Source organism: Carcharhinus amblyrhynchos, chromosome 4 (genome assembly GCF_965287045.1).
Source record: "Carcharhinus amblyrhynchos chromosome 4, sCarAmb.v2.hapA, whole genome shotgun sequence".
Classification (NCBI taxonomy): domain Eukaryota; kingdom Metazoa; phylum Chordata; class Chondrichthyes; order Carcharhiniformes; family Carcharhinidae; genus Carcharhinus; species Carcharhinus amblyrhynchos.
The window spans coordinates 112,497,840-112,522,573 of NC_137327.1; the positions used below are offsets into that span (position 1 = coordinate 112,497,840).

The window sequence follows — 24,734 nt, forward strand, 5'->3', positions numbered from 1 at the left end:
TCTCAAGTAATTTTCTCTGCAAACGTTTTGAGATGAAATCTGAAGGGCCAACACAAGTGCCAGTATGAGTGTTGCACCAAAACTTGTCACACATGGCTTTTGACCCCATGACCTTCCGAGGAGATAACTGGCAAGGCAGCTGCAACCCCCAACATGGCTGCCACCTGCTCTCACTCCCTGCTGACAATTGGCACATCTGTTGGGCACTGAGCTCAACTCCTGGCCAATTAGTATATCGTTAGGAAATCATGATACAATGAAAATAAAAACAAGAAATCCAACAATTGGGAATGTGTTCTGCTGGCTGAGATTCAGGTTGCCAAATTTCCCAACCCTGCATTGAAATTCCCACTTGATTGTTGTCACTAATGAGTAGTAAGTAGATGAGGAAGAAGAGGAGCCATAGATTGATCCTCAGGACATCCCAAAAGCACCATGTAAGGTTGGGAAGAGGAGCTTATATTAGAGATGCTTTGCCAACTATGATATATATAAAATTGAAATGAGGTGAGAACAGCCTAATCATTTGGGTGGTAGGAAAATATAGTGTGAATGACTTTGTCAAGGACTTTCAGAAAGGAATTATGGCCCCAGATTTTGTGGTAAAAATAACACTGAAGTTATCAACATTTACTGTCAATAAGACATTAACTGGACATCAATCACACATGAACAGTTAAATGCCAAAATTGGGAGTTACTTTTGGAAACATACTGCTCCTCCAGAAGCTTTAGAATCATAGAGCCCTACAGTGCAGGAAGAGGCCCTTCGGCCCATCAAGTCTGCACTGACCATAATCCCATTCAGGCCCTACCCCCATATCCCTGCATATTTTACCCGCTAATCCCTCTAACCTAAGCATCTCAGGACACTAAGGGGCAATTTTAGCAGGGCCAATCAACCTAACCCGCACATCTTTGGACTACAATGGTGGCCCTTCGAGGAGCAATCTAACTGGCAAGGAAGCTGCAGCCCCCAGCATGGCCGTCACAGGTTCTCACCCCCTCCTGGCAATAGGCACTTCTGATTGGGTGCCAAGTTCAACTCCTGGCCAATTCGTATATTGTTAGGAAATCATGAGAAAATGGAAAATACAAGAAACCCACAATTGGGAATATGTTCTGGTAGTTGTGTGTTTGGAAAAAAACAAACCGTTTTAAAATGAAAATTATAGTAAAGACATGTTGGCTAATTTTTTGGAACGAGGGTTATATTTGCTGATTAGCCTAGCAACACTGTAATCAGATTGTTACCCAAGGCAAGTTGGTAACAATGGAGAAAGGTGTGTCAAAAGTTAAAGATGGTAAAGTTCAAAAGAGTAGTGGTGCAGGGTGGGGTGGGAGGTGAATTGCACACTTGCATGTCAAGAAACTCAAACACACAAATGGTGTGTTATAAATTGTGGTATTTGCATGATAAATACTGAGTAACCACTTCAGAAAATGTTGTAACATGGCCATTCAAATGCAAGTATGTTTGTAATGCATGTTTGATTACAGCCGAACAACTTATCCATCACTGAACAGTTACAAGTATGAAGTCTTGATCCATAAAATTCTTTACGTTGTCTCTTTCCTCGCCCTCTTAATCCTAACTTCTCTTCCCTTTTTTTCCCCCCCAAGATTGAACATTGAACTAAATATTCAAACTTGCTTGATTTAGACTCAGCAGGCCGCTGAGTCTAAATCAAACCAATTTGATTGGTTAAGGAGACACACCTTTACTTGCCCTGTTCACACAGATACCAGATTCGCGCAGAGGGCACTCCGTCAATATGAACTTTCAAATCATAGGTTTCAGTGCAAAAACCCATTGATGAGTTAAGGTGCAATGAATAGTTAGCATTATTCATTCACCACTGACTGCAAAATTTGCATTGCTGCATTTTGATCAAGAATGTCACAAAGTCCCTAAAGTGCTGAAGGAGGCAATGTGGGCCATTAAATCTGCACCGATTCTCTGGCAGGGGATCGTACACAGGCCGACTACCTCAACCTATCCCCGTAACCCCATGGCTTACAACACTAATCTCTCAACCTGCACGTCCTGGATCACTAAGGGGCAATTTGGCATTGTCAATCCACCTAATCAAGCCATCTTTGAATTGTGGGAGGAAAGTGGAGAACCTGGAAAAAAACCACACAGATACAGAGAGAACGCGCAAACTCCACAGAGTCACACAAGGGTTCCTGGTGCTGTGAGGCTGCTGTGCTAACCACTGTGCTACCTGCTGCCCCTAAAATCTTTGCCCGGGAACGATCACATGATTACCAATCAAATTATAGGATCATACTCATCCAAGAGAAAAATCCAATGCAGTGCAAACCATTACTGTTACAGTCAGAAGGGCATTTTAACAGGATCATTGTCCTTTTGTTAGTTTAGCTTATGCTCTCTTTGCTAATACAGCAGAACAGATCAAACTACCCTCCATTCTGCTAATGCGGGTGACAGCTCTTTGTACCTACCTCTGCAAGAAAGCAGCTGCTGAGATGCCAAGTAAGGCAGCAGGAACAGATTCCAAGCACATTTTGATAAAACCTCCTCAGAGGATTTGGAGGTCCACTTTACACGCAAAATGATTTCAAAACAAAAAAAAAGGAAAGCCAGGCTAATTTATACAATTGGTAAAATAAAAAGGATTTATTTCTTTTTAGGAAATCTCACTCTACCACATGACTTGTCTCTGGAAGAGGTTGCAATATCCACATCGGCCTCTGAATGAAGCACTGAACAAAAGAGTATCCCAGTTACAACATGATAGGAATCAGATCAAAACACAGAGCATACAAGAGAATAGTAAACCTCGGTAAATGTAGACTTTTTGTTATATCAAAGATAAATATTTACATTTTTTTGTTTGGAAACAAAAATCCCACCATTTTATAAAATATCCCAGTTCACATTTTTCCTGAAGAATTTTCTTCATATTTTATATAAGAAAAATATAACATTCTGCAACAAACCTACAAGGCATTCACAATTTAGATATAAAATTTTCATCTTGAGCTTGGTTAGCACCATGCTTATGGTGGCCTGAATCACATTCAATAATATTTTCTAAATCTGGTTTATATCATATTCCTGGTAAGAAATCGAAATTCCTTAAAGAAGTTTATCAGCCACAAATTTACAAAATATAAATAGGATAAATTGTCAAAAAAAGGCTTTGTTTCGTTATAGACCAACCCAAATTATGCCCTTTGGATAATTAAGTTGGACGTAATCTCTTTTTCTTTATGAGGGCAGTGGGGAGGAGAGTTGAAAAAGAAATAGCATACAGAGAGGAACAAAGTACCCTCGATGGACTTTGTCATCACGCATCAGGTAAAAGACTATGTACAGAACCATAGGAAAATATTTGAGATATTGTGACTTCTTTAATTCTGGGCACATCCTCTGTAATTGAAAGCTGTGCCAAAGCAAACAAAACTAAACTAAACTGGATTCATGTCCTTCGACACTCAAGTGCAATCTTAACTCTCACTCCAATTGATTTAAATTTGGACTATTTCTGAACCTCTCAAAGCAGGATGCATCAACCCAACTGATGATCTGCCACTGCAGTGCTTTTCCAACTGGTCACCAGAACCAATGCTCAGTCAGGTTTGAAGAAAGTCTACCTTTGCAATTGAGCACTTCAACTTTAACATTTACAACATTTACCTGAGCGTCCCCCTTTGTGATGCCCAGGTAAAAGCAGATTTAGATCAAGGCCCATCTTAATTATTTCTGGTGCAGTAGCAGAATAAAGGAAAAGGTGGCTTCAAAAGAAGCAAGGAGCATAAGGTTTTGACGTTTCCTCAAAACCTACCAAATTACTGCAGCTTTTAGGTCTCTTGATTATTTTCGAGATTTTGATGCATGGATTTCTTTCAAATGATACTGTGACTGAGTTATGATCTGGGTACAGTATTAAATATTCTGACCAAGATTATGAATCAATAACTGCTTATTTACAATCCTCCAAATGACTATAATTGGACAAACAAAGGTCCAACATGTGTGAAAGATACAAAGGTATGGTTTTCTACAGTATTTACAAATCTACTGGCTCTGATTTAACCACTACAGAAGTGGATATGGCACTTGGACTGGGAGCCATGTGACTGGGATAGTTAAGCATGCTTGCTGCATTTGAAAGCATCTGGGCACTTTCCAGTTTTAGAAATGGCATAGCGTCCTGCAGATTGGTTTCCGCAAGAGTTTTATCCTGATCATGCCTATTGTCTGGTTCTAGCTGGAGCACCAAGCAATCTTCATTGGCTTCCAGTTTCACTACAGGGGTGAGAGCACAATTTGGGCTGTGTGACAACGAACAGTTGAGGTGTTCAGAGCCTTGCACAGTAGCTTCAAAGTCTTTGTCCATTCCTTCAGCCTTTATGACAGATGTTGCAATACCATTTGTACTGCTCAGCATCACAGTTTGGAGATGCTGATAGTTTGGCTCGCCATCTGAACTAGGTTCAAGTTCCCTCTCCATTTCTGCCATTTTGACTTCAGGGCTGGTGGCATTCGCACTTGTGACTGCAGTCTGGAATTCGGTAGTGTCCAGAATGGGTTCGGGCGGTTTGAGTACGGTGGCGATTACGCTGCCTGGACGATGGGCAACCATTGGTTGACCACTGTTACTGATGGTCACTAGTTGTGTGATGGCCTCGGAGGAAGAATGCACAGAGTTATTTATCACAGGCTGAAAACCACCATCAGATAACGAAAAACCGGTCGCAATCACTTGGGCTTGCTGGATCTCAGATAAGCTGGAGACATCTGTGCCTGTGGGAGACAAGGTGGCCTGAATGGTGATTGTTTCCTTTGAGCCTTCCGAACATGGAATGGCACGTAAAATAACTTTGGAAGGAGAGTTGTTCAATGTATCTGTTCCAGACAGCATTGTTGTAAGAGGTATCGTTTGCAACATTAGAGTACCGACCGCATGCGAGCCAGACGTCATTACCACAGGAACCTGTGTTGGGACACTCACTGTTCTGCTGAATTAAAGGAGAAGAAAACAATCATGAAGCAATCTGAAGACCTGAGGCACAACAAATTAGACATTGAGAATACCTGCTGGAAAAATTCTTCTAGAAAACATTTAATACTTTCAAAAATAAGTATTTACACATGACAAGTCCAAATCAGATGATTCAATAACTTGCAAATGATGCCCATTTAATCAGAAGCATTTTATTCTTCCTTTCCCATCCACTCCAAAAGCCAGTGCACATCCTTTCCTTGTCAAACTATGTTACTCAAACATTGCTAACTCTATCATAACTCAATGCGGCATCTAGTCTTCCACAACTTGCCCCAACTTCCTTGCCCTTTACAGAAAATCATGCTTGGGTCTATTAATAGCATCTCTATCCACGAACCTGATCCGACTAACCCAATCCCTTAAAAATACAAGCCAGATGATACAGACATATTGGGTAAACGTACTGAAAATAGCTTTGGAAACAGGATAAGTTATGTAGTATACAGCCATCCAAGAAATACTTTCAAAGTTATAATTTTGGAAGACTAGTTGCGTGCATTGACCCGAACAGGCGCCTGAGTGTGGCGACTAGGGGAATTTCACAGTAACTTCATTGCAGGGTTAATGTAAGCTACTTGTGACTAATAAATAAAGACCAAGTCCAACAAGTAATGAATGTGATGTGATACACGATATTGAGCATTTCTGAAAAACGGGAGTGTGAGGCTTTTCTGCAAAAGCCATTTGAAAATTACAATCATTAAAACCGCAGTAAAGTTCATCATTACCGCATTGCGTTTCCAGCTGACGACATAGTCACAGCAACCTTGGAGACATCTGGCGACCCTTGCTGAAAGACTTGATTGCTCTGTAATCCCTGGATGGTTTGTAAAAATTGACCCTGCTGTCCTCCTGCCTTCTGGCTGGGCGGAGAATTCTCCTGCTTGATGTGCTGCACCAGTACACTCTGTGGCACAGCTGTCACTTTGTTCGCATTTTGCAACTGAGAGATTCCAAGGGCGGCACTTTTGCTTTTTGTTGGCGATGTGGCCATGTAACTGGAGGGGGTCACCAAATTAGATGGAGTGTGCTCGGCTGAGTCATCATCTATGACCACTAGATCCTTTGGCATCTCTTTGAACTGATACACCAGCCGCTGACCTTCCACTTTGGCCAAGATGCCTCTCTGATAGTAATACCTAAAAAGGAACAAGAACAGCATTCACAATTCTCCTAGCCACTCAATAATACAAGCCAAAACAGGGCAAAAATAAACTAAAAGGAAGTTTGGATCCAACCCAAAATAATTCTTTAAAAACTCACAAAAGGTAAGACAATGAAGGTGGGCAAAGAAGTGGCAGATGGAACACAATGTGCAGAAGTGTGAGGTTGTGCACTTTGGAAGGAATAATGGAGGCATAGACTATTTTCTAAATGGGAAAATGCTTAGGAAATCAGAAACACAAAGGGACTTGGAGTCATTGTTCAAGGTTCTCTTAAGGTTAATGGGCAGGCTCAGTGGCAGTTAGGAAGGCAAATGCAATGTTCGCATTCATGTCGAGAGAATACAAGAGCAGACGTGTACTACTGAGGTTGAACAAGGCTCAGGTCAGGCCCCATTTGGAGTATTGTGAGGAGTTTTGGGCCCCATATCTAAGGGCGGATGTGCTGATCATAGAAAGAGTCCAGAGCAGGTTCATTCCCCGGAATGAAGAGCTTGTCGTATGAGGAACAGCTGAGGGGTCTGGGTCTGTACTTGGCATTTAGAAGGATGAGCTGGGGGGTGATCTTAGTGAAACTACAGGATACCGCGAGCCTGGATAGAGTGGACGTGGAGAGGATGTTTCCACTAGAAAAACTAGAAGAGGGCACAACCTCAACTAAAGGGACAATCCTTTAAAACAGAGATGAGGAGGAATTTCTTCAGCCAAGGAGTGGTGAATCCGTGGAACTCTTTGCCGCAGAAAGCTGTGGAGGCCAGGTCACTGAGTATCTTTAAGGCAGAGATGAATAGGTTCTTGATTAATAAGGGAATCAAGAGTTATGTGCAAAAAGCAGGAGAACGGGGATGAGAAAAACATCAGCCACGATTGAATGTTGGAGCAGAATCAATGAGCCGAGTGGCCTAATTCTGCTCCTATGTCTTATGGCCTACGGTCTTAATGCAGTGCACTGGCTACGGTATTGTGTCCAACAAGACTGAACTGATTCCCGTTGTGAAAACTGCATTAACGCTGGCCATACTCACCTAAGGGCTCTACCCATTGTTTCATAGTTCATATCAGGTTTATTTTTGTGTTTGCCCCACAGTTTGGACACAGCCTTTGAGTCGACCAGCTTAAAGATTCCCTTCTCCCTCTGTGTCCATTTGATGTACTTTGGGCAAGTGTTTTTATCTTGAAGGAGAGCCAGGAGGAACTCCCAGAGATAGATTGTGTTGCCTAGAAAAGGAAAAAGCCATATGTCATAAAATGATGGCTGACTATGTTACTGTTCGACCACTTTAGAAACCACACAATAAAATTCAGCATGAAGACACAAGGAAGAGCAAAACTGATTTTCTCATGTGTTCACAAATAGCCAAAGATGAAGTGCTTTTCCCAAGGTGATCCAACAAGAGCTGGATTTATGAAACTTTCCATTGCTATTATCTCTCTTGATCTGCTTCGTTATGTTTGCTGATTTGTAAGGAAACTGAAGCCAGTACGAATCTTTTTACTAACTTGTCACCACCACAAATCTCTGTTTAAGAAACCAAAATAATTATTTCTATTGTAACGCACTAGGCACTTGTCTTTTTTAAGTGACGGAATTACCAGACCTTGATTTGTTACGATCAAGCCTTCCCCTAGATAAGACCATCTCCAACAAAAGACAGTCTAACTACCACCCCTTGAAGTTCAATGACATTACCATTGATAGCAGTGAATTCAACAATATTTTGGGGGTAACCATTGATCAAAAGCCAAACTGGACCAGCTATTTAAATACTGTGACTACACAAGCAGGTCATGAGTTGGGAATTCTACAGCAAATAACTCAATTCCTGACTACCCAAAGCCTGTTCAACACCTAAAACGTATAAGTTTATCTGGATGACAGAAGCTTCATTAACACTCAAGAATTCTGGCATCATCGAGGAAAAATCAGCATGGGAAGCCTGTAAAAGTGGGAGTGTTATTTGACCTAATTTAACGGAATGATGCCGGAGAAGTGGTAGCTGTGGGGGAGTATTTTGATGATAGTGACCATAACTCGGTGAAATTTAAGGTAATTATGGAAAAGAACAAAGATGAACCAGAAATAAGGTTTCTGAACTAGGGGAAGGCTAATTTTAATGGAATAAGACAGGATCTGGCAAAAGTGGACTGGAAGCAGCTACTTGTAGGAAGATCCACATCACAGCAGTGGGAGTCATTCAAAAAAAGGAAATGAAGAGAGTACAATGCCAACATGTTCTTGTAAAGGTAAAGGGCAAGACCAACAATTTCAGACAACCCTGGACGTAAAGGGATATACAGCACTGGATAAGGAAAAAAAGCAAGCCATATGGCAGATTCAGGGGGCCCAAAACACTGGATGCCCCAGAGGAGTATAGAAAGTTCAGTAGGAGGGAAAAACAGTGGTGGGTAAAATAAAGGTAACCCCAGGATGTTTATGTACTTCAAGGGCAAGAGTAGGGTCCATTAGGAACCAAAACGGTAACTTCCCAAAAGAGCCTAAAGACTTGGTGAGGTATTAAATGAATATTTAGCATCTGTGGTCACTATTGATAATTATAATGTAGACATAGAAGGGGGGGTGGAGGACGGAGCTGTCTTATAATTGACCAGATTAGCATTGAGAGGGAGGTGGTTTGGCAGTTTTAGTGGGCTGAACAGTGGATAAATCCCCAGACTAGATGTATTCTATAGGTGGCTGTGTGAAGCCACAGAGGAGATCGCAGAGGCTCTGAAGCTGATTTTCAAATTCTCTCTGGCCACAGGCGAGGTGCCAGAGGACAGCTAACGTGGTACCATTATTCATGAAGGGAAATGAGGAAAACCATGTAATTATCGCCTAGTGAGTCTAATGTCAGTGCTAGGGAAATCATTGGAAAAATATTCTGAGGCACAATTCATCCCCACTTGTACAGGCAAGGGTGAATCAAGGATAGTCAGCATGGCTTTGTCAAGGGGAAATCATGTCTGACAAACTTGATAGAATTTTTCAAGGAGAAAACTAAGTGTGTAGATAAAGGCAGTGTAGTTGATGTAGCCTACATGGGTTTCAGTAAGGCTTTTGACAAGGTCCACACAGACTTATCAAGAAGCCCGTGGGACCCAGGGCAATTTGCTCTTTCAAAGAGTCAGTGCAGACTTGATGGGATGAACGGCCTCTTTCTGCACTCTAGGGATTTTATGGGTTGAAAACTGACTTATTGCAGGAGGCAGAGGGTAATGGTCTAAGGTTGTTTTTATGACAACCTGGTGTTGTGAGACTTCTTACTGGAAGTCTGTGTCCAGAGGAGATTCACCAGGATGCTGCCTGGGCTGGGGCGTTTCAGCTATGGACAGAGGCTAAATAAGCTGGGGTTACTTTCCTTAGAGCAGAGAAGGCTGAGGAACGACCTCAAAGTGGACAAAATTATAAGTGATATCAATAGCATAGATCGTAAAGAACCTTTCCCCTTAATGGAGGGGCATAGATTTAAGGTAAGGAGCTGGAGGTTTAGAGGGTATTTGAGGAAAACCTTCTTTACCCAAAGGGTGGTGGGAATCTGGAAATCAATGCCTGAAAGGGTGGCAGAAGCAGTCAGATGAGCATTGATTGAAATGCCAGAGCATACAACACCATGGACCAGGTGCTGGAAAATGGAATTAGAACGGATGGGTGTTTGACGCCTGGCACAGACACAATAGGCCAAAGGATCTCGTTCTATGCTGCAAAACTCTCCGACACGATATTGCAGTTCCCAAACCGTCACTGGGTCAAAATCCTGGAACTCCCTTCCTAATCTCTGTATCGCTACCTATACCACATGCAGCAGTTCAAGGTGGCAGCGACTCACCACCTTCTTCTCAAGAGCATTTAGGAATGGGCAATAAACGCTGGCCAGCAATGTCCACATCCAGTGAAAGAAAGAAAGAAAGAAAATCCATATACAAGGTAGCACCTGGCGTATTGTTAATGTGAAGGCTACGAGAATGGCAAAGGAAGTTGCTGAATGCATTGCGGCATCACCGAATGCATTATTTCCTAAAGGTCCTTCATTTCCCTGAGCCTTGCAAGGTAGCACCTACCTCTGGTACTTGTGCCATACCTCTTCTTTTGTCCAAGTAATCAAACTTCAAACATTGTACAGGACATTTTAACCAAAGCCACCCAAAACAAACAGGCTCAGGTGCAATGCTGAATTCCATCGTACCCATTTTCTCTCCATTGAAAGTGTGTTCAGCAGGTTGTAAAACCAACTTTCCAATGGATCCAACACAGCGAGTCAGGTTAAAATGACCCTCTTTAATTCTGCTCACAAAACAACAAGGAGCTTAATTTTTCTTCCATTAATAAAATGACTCTTTTGCAGCAGCTGCAGGTCTGAGGTTAAAGTATTGGCAGGCAGCTTGCCCCTTGGTCTGCCCTGAGGTAGTCTGCCTCAGCTTGACATCTTTCTTGGGAACTTGAGAAAGATCAGTAAGTCACCCTGTTGTTATTCCAGGCAGCATGAGCCAAATAGCCCCCAGCACTGTATTATTTTATACCATTCTCATTTGCCTTACACGAAGCATTGTGCCAACAGCAGCAATTTAGAGAGCAATGAATTAAGAGGAGTTGGAATTGCATACTTTTTGATGGGCAAAATGAGTGAAGAGAGCCAGGAGAATGAAACATTTCCCATTCTGGGTCACCAGTACAAGTAACCAGCACTTTCAGATCAAAGACAGAACACAGGCACACTCATAGGAAATGGAGAGGGAGGAGTTTTTGTTTAATTCATTCATGGGACACGGGCATCACTGGCTGGTCACCATTTATTGCCCATCCTTAAGTTGCTCGAGGGGTGATGGTGAGCTACATTCAATGAAATGCTACAGTAGCGATTGATAGGTTTGCTAGGCCATTTCAGAGGGAAGTTGAGAGTTATCCACATTGCTGTGGCTCTGGAGTCACATATAGGCCAGAACAGGGAAGGACAGCAGATTTCCTACCCTGGTGGATGTTAGTGAACCAGGTGGGTTTTTCCAACAATCAACAGTAGTTTCATGGTCATCAGTAGATTCTTAATTCCAGATTCTTTTTTTTCGTTGCATTCAAATTTCACCATCTGCCATGGCAGGATTCAAACCCAGATGCCTAGACCATCAGTTGAATTTCTAGATTAATAGTCTGGCGAAAACACCACTACACCACTGCCTCCCTTGAGTGACACCAATGAATTTGGCTGCAAACCATCATTAAAGAATTCAATGTTGGTACTACATCCGTGCACGCTCAAAGACCATTCCTCACGATATTAGGCAACAAGGGAACAGGTTGCTTTTTGATCTATGTTCCTTAAGATCTTTATCATTTAAAAACTCCCAGATCCTTCTCGAGCAATGGGATGGCTGGCCATACCGGATTCCTTCCTGGTTCTGCAGCAAATGCCAGCCATCATGTTTAAAACTGATAATGCCTAATTCTGAGCTGATGGAGGGGAGAAAAGGAGGGAGGTGAAAGTAGAAGAACAGCAAAGACCACAAAAAGGAAAAAAAACCATGTTTTTGGTGTTATCAGCAGATCCATCACTCAGTGTTATCGCATCATTTTTGCTGATGACACAAAAACACACTGAAACGGTAAATCACGATGTTTGCACAACTGTCGAGCTGTCACCCTGATAATGCTTTACCTTTTCCATCCTTATTTTTCTTTTTAATTGGAAGGTGTGGAGCTGTGACAGGCGAAGAGGGGCGACTAGGTTTCATCTTCCGACCTGGAAAATCAAATCACATTGCTCAGTGCGTGCACGTGGTGCTCTCTGATTAACGCCGCTCTTTAAACTACAGCGCGGACCAGCTCACATGCTGGCCACAGTAACACGTGCATGTGTCTGTGCTTGTGTGCCAGTCACTAATAACAACCAACAGAAATGCAATTTGCAGAAATGCTCTCGATGAGCACTGATTTACTGCTGATAGCATTTCAGCTGCAGAAATGGTCCTGGTGTTTTAAAAGACGTTCAGATAATCAGGAAACCCATTAGTTCTGGAACTGCAAATCTTTCATGAATGGCCTCAATTGAAAGTGGCTTGGTCGGTTAAAATCCTATGCTTAGACCAAACATGTAGTTATACAACCATTCCCATGTTGCTGTATACGTACTTGGCTACACATCAATGCAAAACTAATATTATAAGTGTTGGGCATACTAAAGCCTTAAAGTGCAACACGGTATTTATCACTCACGGAGTTTGAGCTTGTTCCCATAGGATCTAACTTCAGTCTTTTAAACACAGAACAAAGGATCACACACAAATACTATTCAGATCATCTTGGTCTCACTCCTGAAAACATGTTTAAGTTTATTTATTGGTGTCACAAGTAAGGCTTACACTAACACTGCAATGAAGTTACTGTGAAAATCCCCTAATCGCCACGCTCCCCAGTGCCTGTTCAGGTACTCTGAGGGAGAATTTAGCATGGCCATTGCACCTAACCATCTTTCGGACTCTGGGAGGAAACTCACGCAGGCAGAGAGATCGTGCAAACACCGCACAGTGACCCAAGCTGAGAATCAAATTTGGGTCCCTGATGCTGCAAGGCAGCAGTGGTAACCACTGTGCCATCATGTTTTGGACATTCAACTTAAATGCACTTTCTTGAAACATGATAAAGTCAGGAGATTACGGACTTATCGGCCAGATACAGAATGTTCCATTTGCTCAGAAATTTGTATGCTATATTAGAGCAAAAAAACAAGCGTGAAAAGGGGGAATGTCAATAAAATCTCAGATATACTTTAAGTGCCCAGAGAACAAACAGATTTGCCTCTTTAAATATGCAAGTGTTCCACAAAAAAGTGGAGGCAAAATGAATCTGGACTATAAGTATCCTTACTATATGGTGTTGGACACCTTTTTTTTTGTTCCTTTCCCTGCTGACACTGTCCATCAATCTAGAATTTACCTTTCTTTTTCCTCTGTTTAAGTGCATGTTTCCTGGGCGACTCATCTGCAGAATCATCTTCATCGCCTGCCACGTAAGCTGAAGACCTGTTGATTACCTCTGGCAGCTTATCTGATGTGACAGATAGGTGAGGAGCAGACGCAGTGATTTCTCCATCCAGAGAATGTGTGAATTGATGAACTAAACAGGGATTTCAGTAGGAGGGGAAGGGAAGGAATGGGGTGGGAGGGGGGTTGGTGGGAGGAGGAAGGGGGCAGAAAATAACTTTTCAAGGTTTTGTTGACAAGACATTGATTTGAGGATTTATTTTTCACAAGTAGAACATGCTGAGTGTTTGGCACCAACGTGCCTGTGCTGCTGACAGATCAGCAAGGAGATTTCTTTACACAGTGCACTAACTGCACCATGTCGTAACGGCTGAACATTTTCCATCAGTTAGCACTTTACTTCTCATTCATTCTGACAAGCGCACCAGAAATTTGTACTCATTCAATCGATGCTATTTGAGGAAAACCCATAGAATTCATTACAATTGGGCTTCAGGCCACAGGCCTAACCATGAGGTGGAACTTTTTATGCAGTTGACACTTACTTTATGTTAGGACCCATGCACACCAAATAATTGCATCAGGTTGGCTCAGAGATGAAAAGGAAAATGCGTTACAACTTTTAAAAAGTATTTGGATGAGCAGTTGAAACATTAAGGAAAAGGTATAGCACAAGTGCCGGACAATGGGATCAGCACAACTGTAGTGGTGGTTATTGTCGGAGTAGATTCAATGGGCCAAAGGACCTTTTCTGCATGTTACAACAAAGGGGAAGGGAAAGGAAGTGCATACACTTGTTTAAAACTCACACATTCTCTTCTCATCCAAGATCGCGTTGGGGGATTCCATATTCAGTAGTGCTTCAGCTGCCTCGATGGTCTCCATCGTTTCATCTTCACCCTGACACGAAGCTTCCACTGAGGAGCAAAGGGAGATCCGCCAAAGTAGATTAGACATTGAAAAAGATTTGCAGTCTTACAGGAATGTGCACAACAAGCCCACAGAATCATAAAATCCCTACAACGCAGAAGGAGGTCATTTGGCCCATTGAGTCTGCACAGACCACAATCCCACTCAGGCCCTATCCCCATAACCCCATGCATTTACCTAAGCTAGTCCCCCTGACACTAAGAGGCAATTTAACATGGTCAATCCATCTAACCTGCACATCTTTGGACTGTGGGAGGAAACCAGAGCGCGCGGAGGAAACCCACGCCGACACGGGGAGAATGTGCAAACTCCACACAGACAGACAGTGACCCAAGCCGGGAATCAAACCTGGGTCCCTGGCGCTGTGAGGCAGCAGTGCTAACCACTGTGCCCCCAACATGCCATACACAGCTCAAAAGCTGGCCTGAACGTTTCACCAACAAATTGGGACTGACAAATTGCTGGAGTTTTAAAAAAATGGTCAGGCGCACAAGAGTGCGCCTTGGCAGTGTAACTAGCACGCTAAAATAAGAATGAACAAGACACGGCAACTGCAATCGACGATAGAGTCCTCGTGTTACATGACCAACAAGAGGGCAATCAAGCCTAAATGAGTGTTTTCTCACAAACTCTCTAGGGTAAGATGGAGATGCCAACTAATCACTGTTCTCAGTGTTTTGGCAGCAACGCTGACTTCTCCGCAAGTGAGCGCGCCTTGGCAGCAATCTACAAAGAACCAGAAAATCAGAAGTACAACTCAAACCAGTAGCTGAGGCTGCTCAAAAAAAAATAAATTAACAAACTCCCATCTGCATTGCACCAGGCAGCCGAAGCGAGCGTGCCAACTGAAGGGTAAGCCATTATTCCCCTACCGCCCTCAGGTTCCCTGCAGCGGACAGTCGATGCATGTAGTTACCAAATATAAAAGGGGCACTAGAATCAGAGTTTACACTTACGTAGGTGAATCTGATTGAATTTGATATCAGAAATTGAATTTTTGCAGCAGCACCAACTGATGTGTATTTGTATGCATATACCACAGACCCTGACTGTGAAATATTATTGAGGTTTTGCCTCTGCAGTGGTTCATTACTGTGGAACCACACCGGCTGAAATTTAACCCTAGACATTACCCACTGCAGTTTGAAATGTGGGGAAATCCACCTCAGTGCTGGAACATTCTGCAGTAATGACACAATATCAGCCTTTTACGAGATCTTGTAAAGTGAGATAAAGGGACACAGTGGTTAGCACTGCTGCCTCGCAGCGCCAGGGACCCAGGTTCAATCACTGTCTGTGCAGAGCCTGCACATTCTCCCCAGTGTGCAAGGGTTTCCTTGGGGTGCTCCGGTTTCCTCCCACAGTCTGAAAGATGTGCGGGTTAGCTGCACTGGTCAAGCTAAATTCTCCCTCAGTGTACCCGAACAGGTGCTGGAGTGTGGCGACAAAGGAATTTTCATGGTTACTTCATTGCAGTGTAAAAGTAGGTGTACTTGTGACACTAATAAATAAACTTTAAACTAAACTCATTTAAAAGGGAGAAAACCTTATAACCTACAAAACACTGATAGACTTTCCATGATATTGCTCATGGTGTTTCAGCTAATATTATTTTCCATCCACAGTGGATTATGATACTGCTCTGAAGAGATATTTTATAGACCTCACACTTGGCTGTATACCATAGAATTCCTACAGTGCAGAAGGAGACCATTCGGCCCATCATACCTGCAACAACAACAATTCCACCCAAACCTATTCCCGCAACCCCATGTATTTATATATTACCCCTGACACTAAGAGGAAACTTACCACAGCCAATCCATCTAACCTGCACATCTTTGGAGTGTGGGAGGAAACTGGTGCACCCGAAGGAAACCCACACAGACATGGGAAGAACGTGCAAACTCCACACAAACAGTGACCAAGGCTGGAATTGAACCCGGGTCCCTGGCACTGTGAGGCAGCAGTACTAACTGCTGTGTCACCCCACAGTGGCAAAATCTGGTGGCCAACTATTGTTGGTATGCACCGAGAAGTGCATAGTTGCACACATACATACAGGTAAAGTGGAAAAAAAACCTTTGAATGACTACTATTTTCTTTCGAGTCTGAAGTGCAGCACATACATACTGAACACTTTATATTCTGTAAGCAAATTTTCCTTGGTAAGTCACAAGGGGAACTACCCTAGAAAGGGATGAGCATTAATAAACCTAAAACAAGGCACTATTCTATCAGCGGAGGTGCAGTTGGATGCCTCTTTCAGGCTACTGCATTCTTCAAATCAATACCCCAGCCAGCTATAAGGTAGATTGCAAAGCCCGTTTGTATCTATACAAATGTCAGCTAAGAACCGTAGACATTCTGGCTCCATTAAATATGATAAAAGGATTCACATTTTTGGTGATTTGTCTCAGAGTGGATCTAACATTTAACATATTTTTAACCATTTGTGAACAAAATAATTATACGACTGGCTGCAACAACATACGAGGATTCTTTTCCACCGGAATCCATCTGTTTAATGTTTTTTGATGTGTCAATATCACTTATTACTTTCTTATGTATCATTACACAATTTCTCTGAAAACAAAGTATCTCAGTACAAGCTTTTAAATGCTCTACTCGCTTGCAACCATCTTCAGCAAGAAATGCCAAATGGATGATGCATCTCGGCCTTCTGATGTTCCAAACATCACAGTCCTCAGCCAATTTGATTCACATGACATCAAAAACTGGCTGAAGGCACAGATTACAGCAAAGTCTACGGACCCTGGCAACATCCCAGTTACCAATACTGAAGATTCGCACTCTAAAACTTGCCATGCCCTTTGCCAAGTTGTTCCAGCGCAACTACAACACTGGCAGCTACCCAACAATATGGAAACATCACCAAGTGTGTCCTGTCCACAAAAAGAGGACAAATCCAACGTGGCCAGTTACTATATCAGTCTACTCTCAATCATCAGCAAAATAATGGAAGGCATCATCGAGCAGCACTTCCTCAGCGATAACCTGCTCACCAATGCTCAATTTGGAAGTTACAGCCCACTCAGATTCAGACCGTACTACAGTATTGGTCCACACATGGACTAAACAGCTGAACGCCAAAGGTAAGGCGAGAGTGACTGCCGTTGACATCAAGGTAATATTTGACACTATGCGGCATCAAGAAATCTGGTAAAATCAATGTAAATCAGGGGAAAACTGTTCATTGGTTGGAGTCATACCTGGCGCAAAGGAAGATGGTTGCGGCTCTTGGAGGTCAATCACCTCATTCCTGGACCATTGCTACAGTCCCATTGAGTCGTATCTTAGGACTAACCATCTTCATCAGCTTCATCAATGACCTTCCCTCTATCAAGAGGTCAAAAGTTGAGATATTCACTGATGATTGCACAGTGTTCACTTCCATTTGTGACCCTTCAGATAGTGAAGCAATTTGTGCCTGGATTCAGCAAGACCGATACAGCATTCAGACCAGAACTGATAACTGCAAACTGCAAACATTGTTTGTGCCGCACAATTTTCATTTCCAACAAAAGAAAAAGTAACCATCTCCCTGTGACATTTAGTGGTGTCACTGAGACCCCTCCATTAACATCTTGGAAGTTGCCATTGACCACAAACTTTACTGACCTGGCCATTCAAATACTCTGGCTACAAGAGCAGGTCAGAAGTGGGAAGCAGTGGCAGAATATTGTAGCACCTTTAATAATGCAAATCCCAGCATAATGCAATCAACACAAACAACAGCTATTTAAAAGTTTTCTCATATATTTGCCTCATATATTCACAACTGAAATACAAAATATAGTTCTATATAAATATATTTATTGATCAATGTTTTCCACTTGCTCAAAGTAGGGTGGTTTAAATGTAACACTGCTTGAGAGAGCATCAAATAACTCAAACTTGTTGCAATAAAATTGTGCAGGACACAAATGACAATTTATTGCTTTTTGTAGTTTGGTTAGTAAAGTTCATAAAAGCTCCCAGTCGGAATTATACTGTGTGTATTACTCCAGGGAAATTCCAAAACCGCCTCTTGCATCCTCCTTCTCCAACAGCTCAGCTCAATGGTTAGCTCTTAATATTGCCTCATCCCCAGCATCTACATCGCTAGTAGATCTTTGGCTAGATTTCAAGCAGCTGTGTTATAAGATTGGTAGCTTTATCTTAATCTAACTGTTTTCAAAGTCTGCCATTCAAAATGGTTCAGGATGCAATACACACTAGCCTCTTTAAACCTTGCAAGATTAATGTATTATAGACAAGGCTTTACTGTCAACAGGTTCAGAACTGCATTAACTACAGCCCATACTGCTAATGGAAAATTATAGGAAATCTAGTGGATACAATTACAATGTGTTCGAACTAAGTATCGCTGTCGATTGTTCTGCCACTTCCCAATTGCAGCATTAATCTCAATCCTCCAGCTCATAGCTATTAGAAGCTTTCTTACTTCTACTTTACAGCTATCTTAATCAGGAAATCCATCGACCATCAAAGTTGCACAACTTTCCCCAGGTTGGCGCACAGAGTGCAGTACTTCCTTAAGGAGGGGGCACAATCACTCCTACAAGTCAGCCAGACTCCGCAAAAGCTGTAAACTGGCAACAGATATCACTATTTTGTTAAGACTAACCTTCACCTGCAATTATTTCCAAAATGGCCAGGCCAGAGTTCTGAAAAACAATCTCACGTGAAATACATTCTTGATTAGCAACAAAAATAACACTTGTCACAATAAATTGTAGGAATTCTATGGCTAGAAACCTCATACACTAACAAGAGGGGCAGGAGATTTCAAGAGAATTTGAGGAAAAATCCTTTTGCCCAGAGGGTGGTGGGAATCTGGAACCCTCTGTCTGAAAGGGTTCAACATTTAAGCAGCGTCTAAGTAAGCATTTGAAATGCCATGGCATACAAGACCATGGACTAAGTGCTACAAAATGGGGTTAGAATAGATAGGTTTCTGATGGCCAATATAGACATGATGGGCCAAAGGGCCTCTTTCCACGCCGTAAAACTCTTTAATCTCTGATAGTTTTTGCTCCAGACGCAGAAAACATTTTGAGATACAATGATATCCTTCATTCAAACTGCAAGAACATTAAGCACACTAGAAACAGTTGATTACCACAAGGAAATAAATAAGTGCAAGTTCACTCAGTAACTGTTACAAAACTCCACTGCCGTACAAAAAAATTATTGAGTTTGGTGACTGACCTTTACACCCAGCCAACAAGTCTGAACAATAACAGGCCATGACATAATATATTTTGTACCCATGTCCCATTCAAGATTCCAGTAACAAGGCCAGAAAGAACAGCATAAGAATCCTGGGAATCGTGACATTCTTCAGAATAAGTCAGTCCTGATTTCAATCAGGTAGATAAATCCCTGGGACCTGATGAAGTGTACCCCAGGATGTTGTGGGAGGCTAGGGAGGAAATTGTCAGCCCCCTTGTGGAGATATTTGAATCACTGATAGCCAAATGAGGTGGCTGAAGATTGGAGGGTGCCAAATGTTGTGCCTTTGTTTAAGAAGGGCTCCAGGTAAAAGTTAGGGAACAGGCCAGTGAGCCTAATGTCTGTAGTGGGTAAATTGTTAGAAGGTATAAGAAAAAGGATCTACAGGCATTTAGAGAGGCAAGGACTGATTAAGGACAGTCAGCATGGCTTTGTGAAGGGACAATCATGTTTCACAAATTTGGTTAAGTTTTTTTTGAAGGGGTAACCAAGAAGGTAAATGAGGGCAGTGCAGTCGACGTTGTCTACATGGACTTTAGCAAGGCCTTTAACAAGGTACCAATGGTAGGTTGTTGCATAAGGTTAAAACTCACGAGCTCCAGAATGAAGTAGCCAATTGGACAAAAATTGGCTTGATGACAGAAGATAGGATGGTTGTAGAGGGTTGTTTTTCAAACTGGAGGCCTGTGACCAGCATTGTGCCTCAGGGGTCGGTGTTGGGTCTGCTGTTATTTGTCATTCATGTCAATGATTTGGATGAGAATTTAGGAGGCGTAGTTAGTAAGTTTGCAGTTGATACCAAGATTGGTGATAAAGTGGACAGTGAAGATTGCAGTGGGATCTTGATCAATTGGCCAGCGGCCTGACAAATACAGATGGAATTTAATTTAGATAAATGCAAGGTGATGCATTTTGGTAGATTGAACCAGGGCAGGATTTACTCAGTTAATGATAGGTGTTATAGAACAAAGAGATTTAGGGTAACAGGCTCATAGCTCCTTGAAAGTGGAATTACAGGTGGATAAGGTGGTGAAGAAGGCATTCAGCATGCCTGGTTTCATTGGTCAGAATATTGAATACAGGAGTTAGGACTTGTTGTTGAAACTGAGACATTATTGATAAGGCCACACTTGGAACACTGTGTACAGTTCTAGTCATCCTATTATAGAAAGGATATTATTAAACTAGGAAGAATGCAAAAAAGATTTACTAGGATGCTACCGGGACTTGATAGTTTGAGTTATAAAGACAACTCTTTATAGTTATCTTTATAACTATGGCTGAATAGACTGGGACTTTTTCTCCTGAAGCGTTGGAGGCTTAGGGGTGATCTTAAGAGGTCTAAAAAAATAATGAGGGGTGTAGATAAGGTAGTCAGTCAACACTTTTTCCCAAACATAGGGGAATCTAAAACTAGAGGCATAGGTTTAAAATGAGAGGGGAGAAATACAAGAGGGTCCAGAGGGACAATTTTTTTCACAGAGTGTGAGTGTCTGAAACACGCTGCCTGAGGTAGTAGTAGAGGTGGGTACAATTTTTTCTTTTAAAAAACATTTAGACAGTTACATGGGTGAGATTGGCATAGAGGACATGGGCCAAATGCAGGCAGTTGGGACTCGCTTAATGGTAAAAACTGGGTGGCACGGACAAGTTAGGCCGAAGGCTTGTTTCCATGCTGAAAACCTCTAGAACTCTATGAACTTGGATCACAGTCAATAAACAAAGACCAGCAATTCTACAAGGTGGGCCCAAGAACCACAGGTGATGTGCATTTGGTAAAAGTCCAAAGGTAATTTAAGGTTGTCATCAATCCTACAGCAGAAATCCAACACAATCCATGTGGCTTATAAAACGGAAACCAAAAGGCAGCACAGTGGTTAGCACTACAGCCTCACAGCACCAGGAACCGGGTTCAATTCCCAGCTTGGGTCACTGTCTGTGTGGAATTTTCACATTCTCCCCATGTCTGCATGTGTTTCCTCTGGTGCTCCGGTTTCCTCCCACAGTCCAAAGATGTGTGGGTTAGATGGATTGGCCATGCTAAATTGTCCCTTAGTGTCAGGGGACTAGCTAGGGTAAATGCATGGGTTTATGGGGATAGGCCTGGATGGGATTGTAGTTGGTGCAAACACGATGGGCTAAATGGCCTCTCTGCACTGAAGGATTCTCTGAGCTGAGGAGCTCACCACTTAACTTCAGAGGGCCCTCGCAGCAACAGTCATTAGCTTGTGAAATGCTTCATGTCCCCTTGCCATCCTTGCAACACAAAACGAGTGTACACAGGCAAACACCCAACTAGTTCAATTTGGGCGATTTAAACTCCATGTCACAACACCAGTTGCATACATGAAGTATTCAAAATTGTGACTGCCAAAGGTACATGTGCATGCACCAGATAGTGGCAGTGTGTACTGGAAAGCAGTCTCCTCAGAAATCATTGCACACTATTTCATAAACGACAAGTTTCCCGCTCTTTCAATGAAGGCAAAATACCTCCTAGCGCCACACAATGAACAGCAGCCTATTGTCTTTGGCAATGTATATACGTCACTCCCCTAAAACCCAAGCAACAACAACCAGCATTATAGAACACTTTTAATAGCATGAAGCATCCGAAGGCATTTCACAAGAGCATAAACCAGACAAAAATAAGGACAGATGACCACTACATAGTCAATGTGGTAGATTTTAAAGACAAGTATATTTCAGGAGAAATTCCCAAGCTAAGGGCCTAGGCAGCTGAAAACAAGGCTGACAATGGTGCAGCAAAGAGAGTGGGGGATATACAAGAGGCCAGAGTTGGAAGAAAGGGTTCAGAAAGTTGCAGGAGGTTACAAGAGGAGGACGACCAAGGCCATCGAGGAGAATAAAGGATGAAAATGTTCAACTTTGCACATTACCACGTTTATTGAATTTAATTTCATGATAATCACAAACCAACATCAAATACGCTGATAGAACAACTTAAATACCTGGCTGTCAGAGTATGTGCTATGCCGCTGATGAATTAACAACTTACAATGCTGTTGTCAGGTTTATTTTGCCCATGAGCGTCAATACTGTGCAGGAAAATTTGTGCTTGTGCCAAAAGGCTTTAATTCCATATTAATAGAACTGTTTGTCTGATGCTATTTAGTTCCCCACCACCAACAGTCGACAGGTAATTAACATTTCTTCATTATTGTGTCATCTAACGCTCAAGATTCTCTCTCCAGGTTCAACCCAAGTTTGGAACATCAAAACGTATAAAAATTAAATGTACATCATTACCAAGCGACCTGCACAAATGAGAACAGTGCAAAAATATTCACAAACATTTCATTTTACTGTCTTCTTTCAAACCAGGATTCCTGATTCAAAGTATCTCATAAATTATTAGATATCTGAACTTTCTCCTTTGATTGAATGATTACTTTTATTTTGCTGAGTGCTATGGCTCAGAAATCCTGCTCTTTCCTCTGAAATACAGGTTGCTGAGGGGGTGGGGGATCGGTACTTTAACCTCTAACTTAGGCTGCCACTCTCAGTGCAGTACTAAAGTAGGCATCAAAACAAGTTTCCCGCTCTTTCGATGAAGGCAAAATACCTCCTAGCGCCACACAATGAACAGCAGCCTATTGTCCTTGGTGTGTTGGCCAATATTTATGCTTCAACTAACGTCACAAGAGCAGATTATCTGCTCATTATCTCATTGCTGGTTGTGGGAGCTTGCTGTGCACAAATTGACTGCTGTGTTTGTTACATGGCAACCAGTGGCTACATGTCACAAGTGCACAAATGGTTTAATCACTAAGGTGCTAAATAAATGTCAGTTTGTTTCTGTATAATCTAGTGATAGTGGAAGAGCACAGTTTAAAGAAGGTCATGACTGAGGGGAGAGAAATAGCAAACAAGTTCCAATGATGCGGAACGCACATTCTACTTTATGGTTTCCGGAAGCGGTTTCAAGAGAAAATCCTCCATTTCTACAGCAAAATCCTTATAAAATCACCACCCTGCATGGTTATAGAGGCCAGATAAGTGAGCTTAGAAAGTAGTAAAGTGGCACTGGGCTGCTGTGCTAATCAGCAAAAGCCTCCACTTGGAACAGTGTGATCTATCCTTGTGTAAATCAGTGCTCAAACCAGAAGCTTTTTAAATTCAAATTGCTATATTAAAAAGAAAACTTCCTGAATACTTAAAATCAGCTTCCAAAACCTACAGTAAAGATAGCACAGATCATTAACCCTTCATTTCATCATCACACAAATTGGGAGTGACTTGCAGCCCTGACCAGACTGCTTGCAATGAGTAACAAAGCACAGCAACATTATAATAGCTCGCACTTTAGTGATTACAATTGAGCACACTGTATAACTGCAATAAACTACTCAAGCATGACTGTTTCAATTTGTCATTTCAGCTCAATTATATTCGTGTCTTGAAATTATCCCCATGTATTCTCTATTCCCCAGTTTCACAATTCAATTTGAAAATGTATCCCCCGCCCCCAACTTTCAAAAAGATGTAGCTCCTGTTGGTAACGGCTCGTCAGGCAGCAGTTTCCTTCCAGTACACTGGAAAGTGCCAGTTCTTCATTGGCAGCCTTGACAGAACAGTGGTGTTTACCATGATACTGAAAGCCATAAGAACCTGGGCTACCCCTGTCCCCACTCCATGTTCAAACCAAAGTACTTCAAGCAAGGGACAACACAGTGGTGCAATGGTTAGCACTGCTGCCTCAGTGCCAGGGACTGGGGTTCAATTCCAGCCTTTGGTGATTGTGTGGAGTTTGCATGTTCTACCTGTGTCTGCATGGGCTTCCTCTGGGTGCTCTGGTTTCTCCCACATTCCAAAGATGTGCAGATTATGGGGATTAGCAGGATAAATACATGGGGTTATGAGAATAGGATGAGGGATGGTCTTGGGTAAGATGCTCTGTCAGAGAGCTAGTGCAGGCTCAATGGGCCAAATTGCTGCCTTCTGCACTGTAGGGGTTCTATGATTCAATGAAGGCCAACAGTGATCAGCCGTGGGAATCCAGCTTGATTTCACCCTCTCCAGTCTGGGGAACAAATATTGTACCTCTGCATGAAAAAACACAGCAGGGATCAAAACCAGGATTGATCTGCATGACTCAGTTCCACACTAAGCAACGCACCTACAAACTGAACTAAGGTGGAATAATGGTTACGAACATATCATCACCTATATTTTGCCGACATGAACCTGGGGGGTCCAGCCCATTGGATTGATAGGTGAGTTAAACACAATAAACTCAATCCTTGACTGCAATTTCCTATATTTGTTATCTCCATCAAAGGCAAGGGCATATTGCGCCACCACCGACTTCATTTGGCTAAATGATGGGGACTCTGAGTTTTAATAATCCA

At 42.3% G+C, this 24,734-nt stretch overlaps 1 protein-coding gene across 4 annotated transcripts in view; it reads right to left on the reverse strand.

The window, feature by feature from the left end:
* Positions 1-2,612: 2,612 nt before the first annotated feature.
* elf1 (E74-like ETS transcription factor 1) overlaps positions 2,613-24,734 on the reverse strand; it is a 264,760-nt gene continuing 242,638 nt past the window's right edge. For 3 of the 4 annotated variants that reach the window (XM_080187728.1, XM_080187727.1, XM_080187726.1), the window contains 6 exons: positions 13,983-14,090; positions 13,127-13,306; positions 11,850-11,933; positions 7,227-7,419; positions 5,767-6,177; positions 2,613-4,991 (listed from right to left, as the gene is read on the reverse strand). In XM_080187728.1, the coding sequence (XP_080043854.1) occupies positions 4,040-4,991; positions 5,767-6,177; positions 7,227-7,419; positions 11,850-11,933; positions 13,127-13,306; positions 13,983-14,090 (1,928 nt within the window). In that variant the 3' untranslated portion in view covers positions 2,613-4,039. The remainder of the gene's footprint in view (positions 4,992-5,766; positions 6,178-7,226; positions 7,420-11,849; positions 11,934-13,126; positions 13,307-13,982; positions 14,091-24,734) is intronic. The other variant, XM_080187729.1, reaches the window with a different exon arrangement.